This window comes from Bombina bombina, chromosome 6 (assembly GCF_027579735.1).
Source record: "Bombina bombina isolate aBomBom1 chromosome 6, aBomBom1.pri, whole genome shotgun sequence".
Lineage (NCBI taxonomy): Eukaryota > Metazoa > Chordata > Amphibia > Anura > Bombinatoridae > Bombina > Bombina bombina.
The window spans coordinates 957,348,993-957,361,823 of NC_069504.1; the positions used below are offsets into that span (position 1 = coordinate 957,348,993).

At 35.0% G+C, this 12,831-nt stretch overlaps 1 protein-coding gene across 1 annotated transcript in view; it reads right to left on the reverse strand.

Annotated features, from left to right (window-relative positions):
* DIAPH1 (diaphanous related formin 1) overlaps positions 1-12,831 on the reverse strand; it is a gene marked incomplete in the record, with an annotated part of 803,068 nt that overhangs the window by 67,699 nt on the left and 722,538 nt on the right. The window contains 4 exon segments of the mRNA XM_053718607.1: positions 1,119-1,254; positions 2,240-2,402; positions 4,347-4,482; positions 11,516-11,645. Of these exon segments, the coding sequence (XP_053574582.1) occupies positions 1,119-1,254; positions 2,240-2,402; positions 4,347-4,482; positions 11,516-11,645 (565 nt within the window).

Below are 12,831 nucleotides of genomic sequence, written 5' to 3' on the forward strand. Positions count from 1 at the left end.
TCATTTCCTAAGAGTCGATTGGGAATTTAAAGGAACTTTTTATATTATTGTTCAAACAAAATTAGTGAGGCATAACGAAGGTATTTACATGTTTATGTTATGTGAAGGCTTCATCAAAAGGTAACCTGGTGGTTTACAAAGAAGCCAACTTTGGTGAGAAACCTGATATAGCAGTAACTATTAATATCTCCACAAATAATGAAATCAAAGCAATTACAAGTGGAACTTCGAGTTAAACAACTATCAAGGTACATCAGTGAAAAAGTAACTAATTCTATCAAATGAGGCCATTTTATTTTTGTATTAGAATGTGACAACACTTTTTTTATGTAAATAAACCTTAAAAAAACACATTTGCTGAAAGGTCAAATTAAGGGACAGAAAAGTGCAAAAAGAAAATAGTGTTAGAGCATAAATAATTGCACTGTTGCTTGTGTATAACTATGTGTAAATGTGCATAGCGGTTAAACAGATAGCTAAAGTCGGCTTAAGAGTAGCTATGCACTACTGGGAGCTAGCTGAACGCATCTATTGAGCCAATGACAGGAGTCGTGTGTAGCCACCAATCACTGCTTTACTGCTCCTGAGCCTACCTAGGTATGCTTTCTATAAAGGATAAAAAGAGAATAGCTAATAGAAGTAAACTTCATTGTATCTTTACAATATACAAACACAGTTGATACCAGGCGGACAGGTTCGCTAGAGCGAGCCTCGTCTGCCCGGTGATTTTTAAATGTCGGCCTATGTAGCTAGTTGCTCTATCATATGTTTACCAAGAATAATGCACCACAAATATGTAGGTAAATATCAACTGAGAGTCTAATGCATTATTATTATTTATTTGTAAAGTACCTCCAAATTCCGTAGCACTGGGTACATGAGCAGGGTAATATAAGGACACTGAATCATGGTAAACAGATACGTGTAACAGACTAAACAGAACAAATACCTGAGGAGGTCCGAAAGCAGCTAATGTTTACACCAGAATATCCCTTTAATTTGTTTACTTTTTCTATTTCCTCTAAGAATTTGTTGCCATTTATTTTAATGTCGGCATCGCTCACCCCCACAGGAAAGAGTGGCAATAATCATTTAAAAAACAATTGCTACTCCATTACCTGCAGTCATATCAATAAGCTGTTCTCTCTTCTGCTGCTTCTCCAGCCTTTCCTTCTCGGCCTTCTCCTTTGCAAGTTTGGCTCGTTTCATCTTTTCCTCCGCTTCTTTTCGCTTCTGGTTATCTTTCACTGCTTGCTATAGAGAGTACAACAAATCAGCGCATTTCATACAATTAGAGAGAAACAAATTGCAGGACTACCATGGAATTGAACTAATCTGGGATCTTCAATCAGTTCCTGAGGAAAATATAAACAAGGTTAGTGATTGGTTTTACTTGCTAGTAGCAGGTTACCAAGACATGACTTTCATGATTCAGATTTGGCCTTCCATAAGTCTTAGGAGCGTGAAAGGTCCAGAAGTGGCTCTCATTCTCGGCCAGAAGGCGTTCTATGTTGTACTGTATGATGTGAATATGATTGTTGTTTGCAACAAGATGGGGTGCCCAGCGCCTCTGATTGTATGCATTTGTGAATTTACATATCAGTGTCTCACATTGTAAGTTGTTTTATTTTCTGTACTGCTTAGTGAACCTTAATACAAATTATTTAAAAAATAAAAAGCACTTTGCTTCCCCATCACATTGACTGTAGGTGAAGCATTAAAAGGGGAAGTAAACTTCAAACTAATGTTATATAATTCTGCACATAGCACAGAATTATATAACATTCCGGCAGCTTTATACATTAAAATTTATACATTAAAATTAATGTAGCTCGCTCCCTCTCTGGTCTAGTAGCAGGAGCAAGCTACATTCATTTTAATGGCACGACCGGGCACACTGTGACTAGACAGTGTTGCCAGATGCGCTGTGGAAAAACCAGACCCGCTCAGTAGAGCAAAGAGCGGCGTTCTAGTAAAAGGAGCTTTTACATATAAATTTCTTTGCAATAATTTAATGTATAAAGCTGCCGGTAAGCTAATGTTATATAATTTTGCACCATGTGCAGAATTATATAACATTAGTTTGCAAGTTTACTCCCCCTTTAAAGATCCCACTTCATTGTCTTCTTAATTACCAATAAAGAACATATGAACTAAAAACTATCAATATAGGGATATGGGTATATCTGTAAAGAGAGAGGTAAACCATCAAGACACATTGTTTTCTAATAAAGCTTACCAAAAACATGCTTCGGAAATTGTTCAGGTCTGTAAAGAATTCCTCAACGGTGACTTTCTTAGGATCAAACACAAAGTATTGTCCCAACTCCTGGAACAAGGATTCCATATTGGAATGCATCATGGACAGTCTTGTATACTGTTCTTTTGCTTCTTTTGCAAAAATGTACCTTAATATGGTCAAGGATCATACATTACTAAAGAGCATGTTAAAGGAAACAAATCGATTGGTTAGAAAAACAGTTAAAGGGACATAGAAGTCAAAACTAATCATTTTTATTATTCAGATAGAGCATATAAACTTTGTTATCCTTCATTGAAAAGCATATGAACATATGCCCTGCCGCAGCAATGCACTACTGGGAGCTGGCTGTTGATTGGTGGCTAAACACAATTTTCTCTATATATCTGTATAATAAATAATCATGCAGCAAACTGATTATGTGCACCAGGGGCATAATATGACCTTGCTGGGCATTAGGCAAAGGCTGACGTGCCCCCCCCCCCCCTAGTGTAACAGGTGCCTTTCTGGCCTTTTGCTACCCTGCCACCATATTGTAAAGGCAAATCCATAGACTTTCCTTAAACTGTGAGCTTTTTTCGCAGGTGGCATGCAGAGGGGCCAGACATGATGCAGGTGGGACCAGAGCCCCACCAAGCCTCCCTATTAGCATCACCAGTGTTATTGCATGGCCTGATGCACCACATAGATTTGTGGGCCTTAGTCCCAATTAAGACCTCTGTAGTTAAACCCATGATTTGCGCATTAAACCCATGATCTGCGCATTAAACATCAGTCCTGCAATGCTAACCTAATGCTCTGCTGAGGACTTTTTCTGGCTCCCACTAATGTGCCACAGATAGGAGGCAGCATCTCTTGCTCTCTCTTTCTCAAGATAACACAAAAGAAAAAAGCAAATAAGGAAAAAGCTACATTAAATACTATGCAAACATTGATATGGAAGCAAATACATGGCATTAATTATACCAAAATAACCTTGGTGCTCGGATTTATAAAGAACAATAATAAGTAAGTGTATAACATACATCATACAGTACAACTAATTGTCATAAAGTAAATCCTCACCTGCAAGCAATATTATGTGACCCTATATTATTATTTCATATAAACCCTGCTTAATGTCTTACAATATTTGCAATTTATTTGCGCCTGAATTCATGAGCTTCCAAAGTTTCAAAATGCATCGGAGGCTGGGATCCGTCTACAATACCTTATGCTGACATCCGTTATGCCACAAACCGTTATATACAAGATAATTACGCACACATAATTATACTGTCTGCAATCAAACATAAGAACAGATATATTCAGTGATCAGCGCATGCCTAAAGGAATAAGCAGATGCATGAATGATATAATTCTGTATGAGTAAAGCAGCAAGGACTACCAGCAGTTATAAGGAGGTACTGGAAATTGTTATTCACACTATTCTGTGGTCCTAATTCCCAAAGGGGTATAACAGGGTTTCTTGTTAACCTTTGCTCTAGAAGGTAAAAGTGATAATCTAGTCAAAATTAAACTTTCATGATTCAGATAGAGCATGCAATTTTAAGCAACTTTCTAATTTACTCCTAATATCAATTTTTCTTCGTTCTCTTGGTTTCTTTATTTGAATGTAAAGCTTAGGAGGCGGCCCATTTTTGGTTCAGCACCTGGGTAGCGCTTGCTAATTGGTGGCTACGTTTAGACACCAATCAGAAAGTGCTACCAGGTACTGAACCAAAAATGGGCTGGATCCTACGTTTACATTCTTGCTTTTTTAAATAAAGATACCAAGAGAAGGAAGAGAAATTGATAATAGAAGTAAATTAGAAAGTTGCTTAAAAATTGCATGCTCTATCTGAATCATGAAAGTTTAATTTTGACTAGACTCTAATTTATATTTACCAATGCCAATAAATATCTGTAAACAAATAACTCTCACAGTGGGTCGGGAAAGACTAATGCCACAGCTACTGGTTGACTGTGTATAAGGAGCAATGAGCTGAGAATAGATGTATCAGTAAAAATAGTAATAAATGTAACACAATTAGTATAAGCGTATACTGTGTGTATTTCTCAGTATCGCCTGCAAAAGAAAAAGGATATTGTCATCTTTTCAACAAACTTATCCTTATCCTTATTGTCATCGTCAGGTTGTGGGAAACTTTCAATATCCCTTTCAAGGTCTGAAATCTGTTTTTTCATTTGATCCAAATTTTTCTGTAAGTTTTCAGCAGACACTATAATAAAAAAATACCAAAATAAAGCACACATATAACCCATAAACACGGATAAATAATGCACACATATAACCCATAAACACGGATAAATAATGCACACATATAACCCATAAAAACGGATAAATAATGCACACATATAACCCATAAACACGGATAAATAATGCACACATATAACCCATAAACACGGATAAAGCACACATATAACCCATAAACACGGATAAATAATGCACACATATAACCCATATAACCCATAAACACGGATAAATAATGCACACATATAACCCATAAACACGGATAAATAATGCACACATATAACCCATAAACATGGATAAATAAAGCACACATATAACCCATAAACACGGATAAATAAAGCACACATATAACCCATAAACATGGATAAATAAAGCACACATATAACCCATAAACACGGATAAATAATGCACACATATAACCCATAAACACGGATAAAGTACACATATAACCCATAAACACGGATAAATAAAGCACACATATAACCCATAAACACGGATAAATAATGCACACATATAACCCATAAACACAGATAAATAAAGCACACATATTACCCATAAACACGGATAAATAAAGCACACATATAACCTACGGATAAATAAAGCACACATATAACCCATAAACACAGATAAATAAAGCACACATATTACCCATAAACACGGATAAATAAAGCACACATATAACCCACGGATAAATAAAGCACACATATAACCCATAAACACGGATAAATAAAGCACACATATAACCCATAAACACGGATAAATAAAGCACACATATAACCCACGGATAAATAAAGCACACATATAACCCATAAACACGGATAAATAAAGCACACATATAACCCATAAACATGGATAAATAAAGCACACATATAACCCATAAACACGGATAAATAAAGCACACATATAACCCATAAACACTGATAAATAAAGCACACATATAACCCATAAACACGGATAAATAAAGCACACATATAACCCATAAACACGGATAAATAAAGCACACATATAACCCATAAAAACGGATAAATAAAGCACACATATAACCCATAAAAACGGATAAATAAAGCACACATATAACCCATAAACACGGATAAATAAAGCACACATATAACCCATAAACACGGATAAAACATAATTTATGTAAGAACTTACCTGATAAATTCATTTCTTTCATATTAGCAAGAGTCCATGAGCTAGTGACGTATGGGATATACATTCCTACCAGGAGGGGCAAAGTTTCCCAAACCTTAAAATGCCTATAAATACACCCCTCACCACACCCACAAATCAGTTTAACGAATAGCCAAGAAGTGGGGTGATAAGAAAAGAGCGAAAGCATTAAAAAAATAAGGAATTGGAATAATTGTGCTTTATACAAAAAAAATCATAACCACCACAAAAAAGGGTGGGCCTCATGGACTCTTGCTAATATGAAAGAAATGAATTTATCAGGTAAGTTCTTACATAAATTTTGTTTTCTTTCATGTAATTAGCAAGAGTCCATGAGCTAGTGACGTATGGGATATAAATACCCAAGATGTGGAACTTCCACGCAAGAGTCACTAGAGAGGGAGGGATAAAATAAAGACAGCCAATTCCGCTGAAAAATTAATCCACTACCCAAATCAAAAGTTTCAATTTTTAAAAATGAAAAAAACTGAAATTATAAGCAGAAGAATCAAACTGAAACAGCTGCCTGAAGTACTATTCTACCAAAAACTGCTTCTAAAGAAGAGAAAACATCAAAATGGTAGAATTTAGTGAAAGTATGCAAAGAAGACCAAGTCATTGCTTTGCAAATTTGATAAACAAAAGCTTCATTCATAAAAAGCCCAGGAAGTAGAAACTGACCTAGTAGAATGAGCCGTAATCCTCTGAGACGGGGAATAATCCGACTCCAAATAAGTATAATGAATCAAAAGCTTAACCAAGATGCCAAAGAAATGGCAGAAGCCTTCTGACCTTCCTAAAACCAGAAAAGATAACAAATAGACTAGAAGTCTGTCTGAAATCTGAGTAGTTTCAACTTAATATTTCAAAACTCTTACCACATCCTAAAGAATGTAAGAATCTTACCAAAGAATTCTTAGGATTAGGACACAAGGAAAAGACAATAATTCCTCCACTAATGTTGTTAGAATTCACAATTTAGGTGAAAATTGAAATGAGGACAGCATAAAAACACCTTATCCTGATGAAAAATCCGAACAAGGAGATTCACAAGAAAGAACAGATAATTCAAAAATTGTTCTAGCTAAAGAGATGTCTAAAAAGAACAATACTTTCCATGAAAGTAATGAATGTCCAGAGCAAGCATATGCTCAAAATAGAAGAGCCTGAAAAACCTTCAGAACCCAATTAAGACTCCAAAGAGGAGAAATTGGCTTAATGACAGGTTTGATACGAATCAAAACCTGAAAAAAATGATGAATATCAGGAAGTAACACTGCCTTATCCTGATGAAAAATCAGAAAAGGATATTCACAAAAAAAGAGCAGATAACTAAAAAACTCTTCTAGTAGAAGAAATAACCAAAAGGAACAATACTTTTCCAAGAAAGTAATTTAATGTTCAGAAAATGCATAGTTTCAAACGGAGGAGCCTGTAAAGCCCTCAGCACCAAATTGAGACTCCAAAGAGGAGAGATTGAATTAATGACAGGCTTGATATGGACCAAAGCCTGTACAACACAATGAATATCAGGATGATTAGCAATCTTTCTGTGAAAAAAGAACAGAAAGAGTAAAGATTTGTCCTAACAAAGAATTGAAGACAAAACCTTATCCAAACCAACCTGAAAAAATAAAAAAATTCTATGAATTTTAAAAGAATGCCAAGAAAAGTAGGTCTTCCAGACTCAATATAAATCTTTCTAGAGACAGATTTATGAGCCTGAAACATAGTATTAATCAATGAGTCAGAAAAACCTCTATGACTAAAAACAAAGGGTTCAATCTCCATCCCTTCAAATGTAATGATTTGATATCCTGATGGAAAAAATGGCCTTGAGAAAGAAAAGGTCTGGTTTAAACGGAGGTGTCCAACGTTGGCAACTGGCCATCCGAATGAGATTCGTATACCAAAACCTGAGAGGCCATGCTGGAGCTACCAGCATAACAAACAAATACTCCATAAGAATTTTGGAAGAAGAACTAGAGGCGGAAAGAAATAGGCAAAAAGATATTTCCAAAGAAATGTCAATGCATACACTACTTCCGCCTGAAGATTCCCGGACCTTAATAGGCCCCTGGGAAGTTCTTAATTCAGATTAAATAAAAAACATATCTGGGTAAGAGAGACCATTCTCCCGGAAGAAAAGCTGGATTAACAGAGATAATCCGCTTCCCAAATATCTATACCTGGGGAAAAAAACCACAGAATTTAGATAGGAGCTGGATTTAGCCCAAGCTAATATCCGAGACACTTCTGTCACAGCCTAAGGACTGATAGTCCTACTCTGATGATTGACATACACCATAGTAGTGAAATTGTTTAAAAAACATTAAACGTCTCTTCATCAAAAAGAAACAAACTGAAAAAACTCTGAGAAAGCATGGAGTTCTAAATATCAAATGGTAATCTCGCCTCCTGAGATTTCCAAACCCCTTGTGCTGACAGAGATCCTCAGACAGCCTCCCAACAAAAAAGACTCACATCTGTAGGTTGAAAGAAACGAAGAGACCTGTAGACTAAATGATGGTGATCTTAACCACCAAATCAAGAGAGATAAATATTAGGATTCGAAGATTAAAAATGCGAAATCCTAGAATCCCTGCACCATAATTCAGCATAAAAGACTGAAAAGGTTTTTTCTATTGAAAATGAGCAAAGGGAATTAAATCCAATGCTGTGGCCATAAGACCTAAAACTTCTATGCATATATAGCAACTGAAGGAAATAATAGAGACTAAAGGTACCGACAAACAGAACACAATAAAATTGTCCCTTGTCTGATAGAGATAAAGACAGAGACACAAATATCTGGAAACCTAAAAAAGGTGACCCTTGTGTGAGGAATCAAGAGCTTTTGAAAAAAAGATCCTCTAACTATGTCCTGAAGAGCAAAGTGAATCATATGAGATTCCGTATCCTCAGAAAATAATCTGAATGAAAACAGAAAAATGAAAATATGCATTTATTGTATCTAATGGAAACAAATAATGCTATCACTGACCAAAAAGGCAGAATAGTTTGAATAAAACTCCAAATCCCAGTTCCTAAAAATGGAACTGAAAGAAATACCCCAGAAGATTCCAGGTCTGAGCAGCGCTTGAACCCCATGGGAGCCCAGCCATGCTTCAACAGTACCCAAAATATATAGGACCGAAACACACTTAAAGAAAGTGTTAGCCTTACTGGAATAAAATCAAAGAAATTTGGACCGAATAGAACCAAATAAATTTCAAAAAAGTCTTAACCTGCCCCTTGCCAGCCAAGCTGGAATACGGCACGTACAACGCAATATTAGTGAGCTGATTTCGAACTGAAAAATTTCAAATTATAAACATGTTACTTGGGAAAGAATTCAGGAATTCGTTCCTTAATAAGAACAACCAAACTAGTATAAGCTTAAAGTTTTAGTCTTAGAACTCAATCTTGAAGCCCAGAGTAACAGTTAAGAATTTAATCCAATTATAAAACAAATAATTGATTATCTTAGAACAAAAGAAATATGGATTTTTTTTTATTTATTTTTTAAAAATCACAAAATTCTTCTAGCTAAAAAAGCTAAAGACATAGATTAACCCTCATTTGCGAAAATATTCAATAAAATGAAGACAAAAATGAAATTATTAGCATGATAGTCCAGTTTAAAGGAACAGTCAATACAGTGGACTTGCATAATCAATAAATGCAAAACAACAAGACAAATGCAACAGCACCTAGTCTAGTAAATGTTGTCCCTTAACAATGCTAAAATAAATCATAATCTGATACTTGATCTTAAAGTAAACAGAACAAAAATGAAGCAATTGCAATATCCAAATAAATCACAGGACCAAGAAAAGTACCTGAAACTAAATAATTTTCCATAAATAAGATACAACCATCTAAAGGAAAATAAATACTATTTTGCTATAGAAACAATAGCATAATTAGTAGGAGTAGAGATAGCCCCAATAAATTGGAGAACCCTCCAAATTGAATTTAACTGCTGGCAAAGAATATAGTTTAAAACCTTTGAAGAAGGAAAAAAAGAAAATTCTCAGCCCATTCCATTCCCTAGTATGGGGAATTGGAAAGAAAACCTCTGAAAACACAGAAGAATAAATAGGCAGAAATAGTGTCAGCTAGTCTTAAAGAACTAGTTACCTTAATATCCAAAATAATCAACACCTTTTCAACAAAGAACAAATGTACTTTAATAATAAAAAAATAATAAAAAAAGTAGATTTGTTAGGGTCAATATCTGATGAAGAAAATTCTGAAAGAGAAAAAACATCATCAGAGAAGGGTAAATCTGTATGTTGTTGGTCATTTGAAACTTCAATAATTAAAAAAGAAGTGAAAAAGACCTAAAATTTTTTATTAGAAGGCACGAAGTCAGACAAAGCCTTTAAAATAGAATCAGAAAAATATTTCTTATAAATCTTCTAAATATTTCTTGTACATAAGATGTAAGAATGGCAATATATAAAGCATAAATACTAATGGATTCTGCATGTAAAAGTATATCATAATAACTTATTACAAACCATAGCTAAAGATAAACATTTATAACATTTAAAATAAATGAACTTAGCTTTGGTAGAACTGAAACTCAGTTAAGCGTTTTTCTAGAAGTGGCTTCTGATTCAGGGTCAATCTGAGACATCTTGCAATATGTAATAGAAAAAACAACATATAAAGCAAAATTGATCAAATTCCTTAAATGACAGTTTCAGGAATGGGAAAAAATGCCAATGAACAAGCTTCTAGCAACCAGAAGCAATAAACAATGAGACTTAAATATTGTGGAGACAACAATGACGCTCAAATTTTTTAGCGCCAAAAAAGCCGCCCACATTATTTGGCGCCTAAATGCTTTTGGTGCCAAAAATGACGCCACATCCGGTAACGCTGACATTTTTTGGCGCAAAAACGTCAAAAAAATGACGCAACTTCCGGCGACACGTATGACGCCGGAAATGACAAAAAAAAATTTGCGCCAAGAAAGTCCGTGCCAAGAATGACGCAATAAAATGAACAGCCCACAGGAAAAAAAGTCAAATTTTAATGGTAAGAAAAAAATTTAATATTCAAATGCATTATCCCAAATATGAAACTGACTGTCTGAAATAAGGAATATTGAACATCCTGAATCAAGGCAAATAAATGTTTAAACACATATATTTAGAACTTTATATAAAAGTGCCCAACCATAGCTTAGAGTGTCACAGAAAATAAGACTTACTTACCCCAGGACACTCATCTACATATAGTAGAAAGCCAAACCAGTATTGAAACGAGAATCAGCAGAGGTAATGGTATATATAAGAGTATATCGTCGATCTGAAAAGGGAGGTAAGAGATGAATCTCTACGACCGATAACAGAGAACCTATGAAATAGACCCCGTAGAAGGAGATCATTGAATTCAAATAGGCAATACTCTCTTCACATCCCTCTGACATTCACTGCACACTGAGAGGAAAACCGGGCTCCAGCCTGCTGCGAAGCGCATATCAACGAAGAATCTAGCACAAACTTACTTCACCACCTCCATGGGAGGCAAAGTTTGTAAAACTGATTTGTGGGTGTGGTGAGGGGTGTATTTATAGGCATTTTAAGGTTTGGGAAACTTTGCCCCTCCTGGTAGGAATGTATATCCCATACGTCACTAGCTCATGGACTCTTGCTAATTACATGAAAGAAATAATGGATTTGTGAGGGGGGAAAAAGAACCAACATAAATGATATGAAACTTTGAAATCTTTAAAACTTCTCTGTTCTAATTTACAATTTAAAATTATAAATAAATTGAGAAACGTGAACTACATCCTTTCAAGCTATTAAAAGTACCTCTGCTGGCTTTTTCCACATGAACCAATTCATCTGGAAACTTTAATACATTAGGATATTCCTGTTCACAGGTCTCAGCTAGGAAATGTAACAGTGTTGTCTTCTGGTCGGCTGACTTGGTATCTTTTAACTTTTGAAAAGGAAAACAAAATCATATTAATAAAAAAATACTTTAAATTTGAAAATATGGGATAATGCAGAGGATGACATTTTACATTTATGTATGTGCAAAATAATTAAAAATAGAATAACTAAAATTTTAGGATCAATGGCACCCTGGCCGGTGCTTTATCTGGTATATTCTTTATTTCTCTATGTTTTATCTTGAAATGTTTGCACTTTTAGATGTAGAAGGAATGTTTATAAACTAATGTCTATTCTGATAAACGTGTTTTTCTTTTTATCTACCCCCAACACCTCAAGAAAAGGGATCTAGTACAATTGACACATTCCACTATAATTGTTTGCTACCAGTCATGAGATCATCCAATGATTCCGCCAATCCTTATAATGGAAAAACACATTTAGTACCAAGCAAACAAAACAACCTTATTTAAAGGCTGCCATAAGTAGTATTTATCCTAGAATAAGTTGGCAAAGCGCATATAAAGTTTTTGCTCTTTTATTTAAATTACGCTGTACAGGCAACTCACTATTCAATTAAAGGGGTGCAAGTTAAACATATATATTTTTATAATGAAGAAAGAAAAAACATCTGTAAATGAGTACTCACTCAATCCATCTTAGAAACGCTGTGTGTTCAATGGGGTGACACTGCAAAACTTCTGGGGACTCCGGCTGGCAGGAAGTGCCAAACCCTATTTTCACCTTATTTGCACTTTTAAACTGTTTCCTCCAAGTCAGCCGTGCTGTATAAAAAGGTGCTGTTGCTTGATGGCAAAAACGGGCGGCACTTTATAGAAAAATATAACCTTTATTTGCTCCATATAAAAATACAATGTTGGAACAAACACTTGCAATAAAGGAGAGAACAGCCCATCTGAAGAGTTTAACGCTCCTAACTGGAGTTTTTTTTTTGTTTTGCCATAAAGCCGCAGCACCTCTTGGTACAGCAGAGCTGACTTAGAGAAAACCTCACACAGTTTGCAAGTGGGAGTAAGGGTATATTTAAGATGCGTGTAAGGGGTATATTTAAGATGTCATCTGCCAACTTATTCTCGGATACATTTTCCCTACTTAGTGAAAAGTATAAGGTTGCTAAGAGATAAATAAGTTTAGTATTCCCTTTAACTGACAAGGAAAGCATTAAATCTAGATGTAAACCTTTACTAGAAGTATATTTTTATATCCCTTTA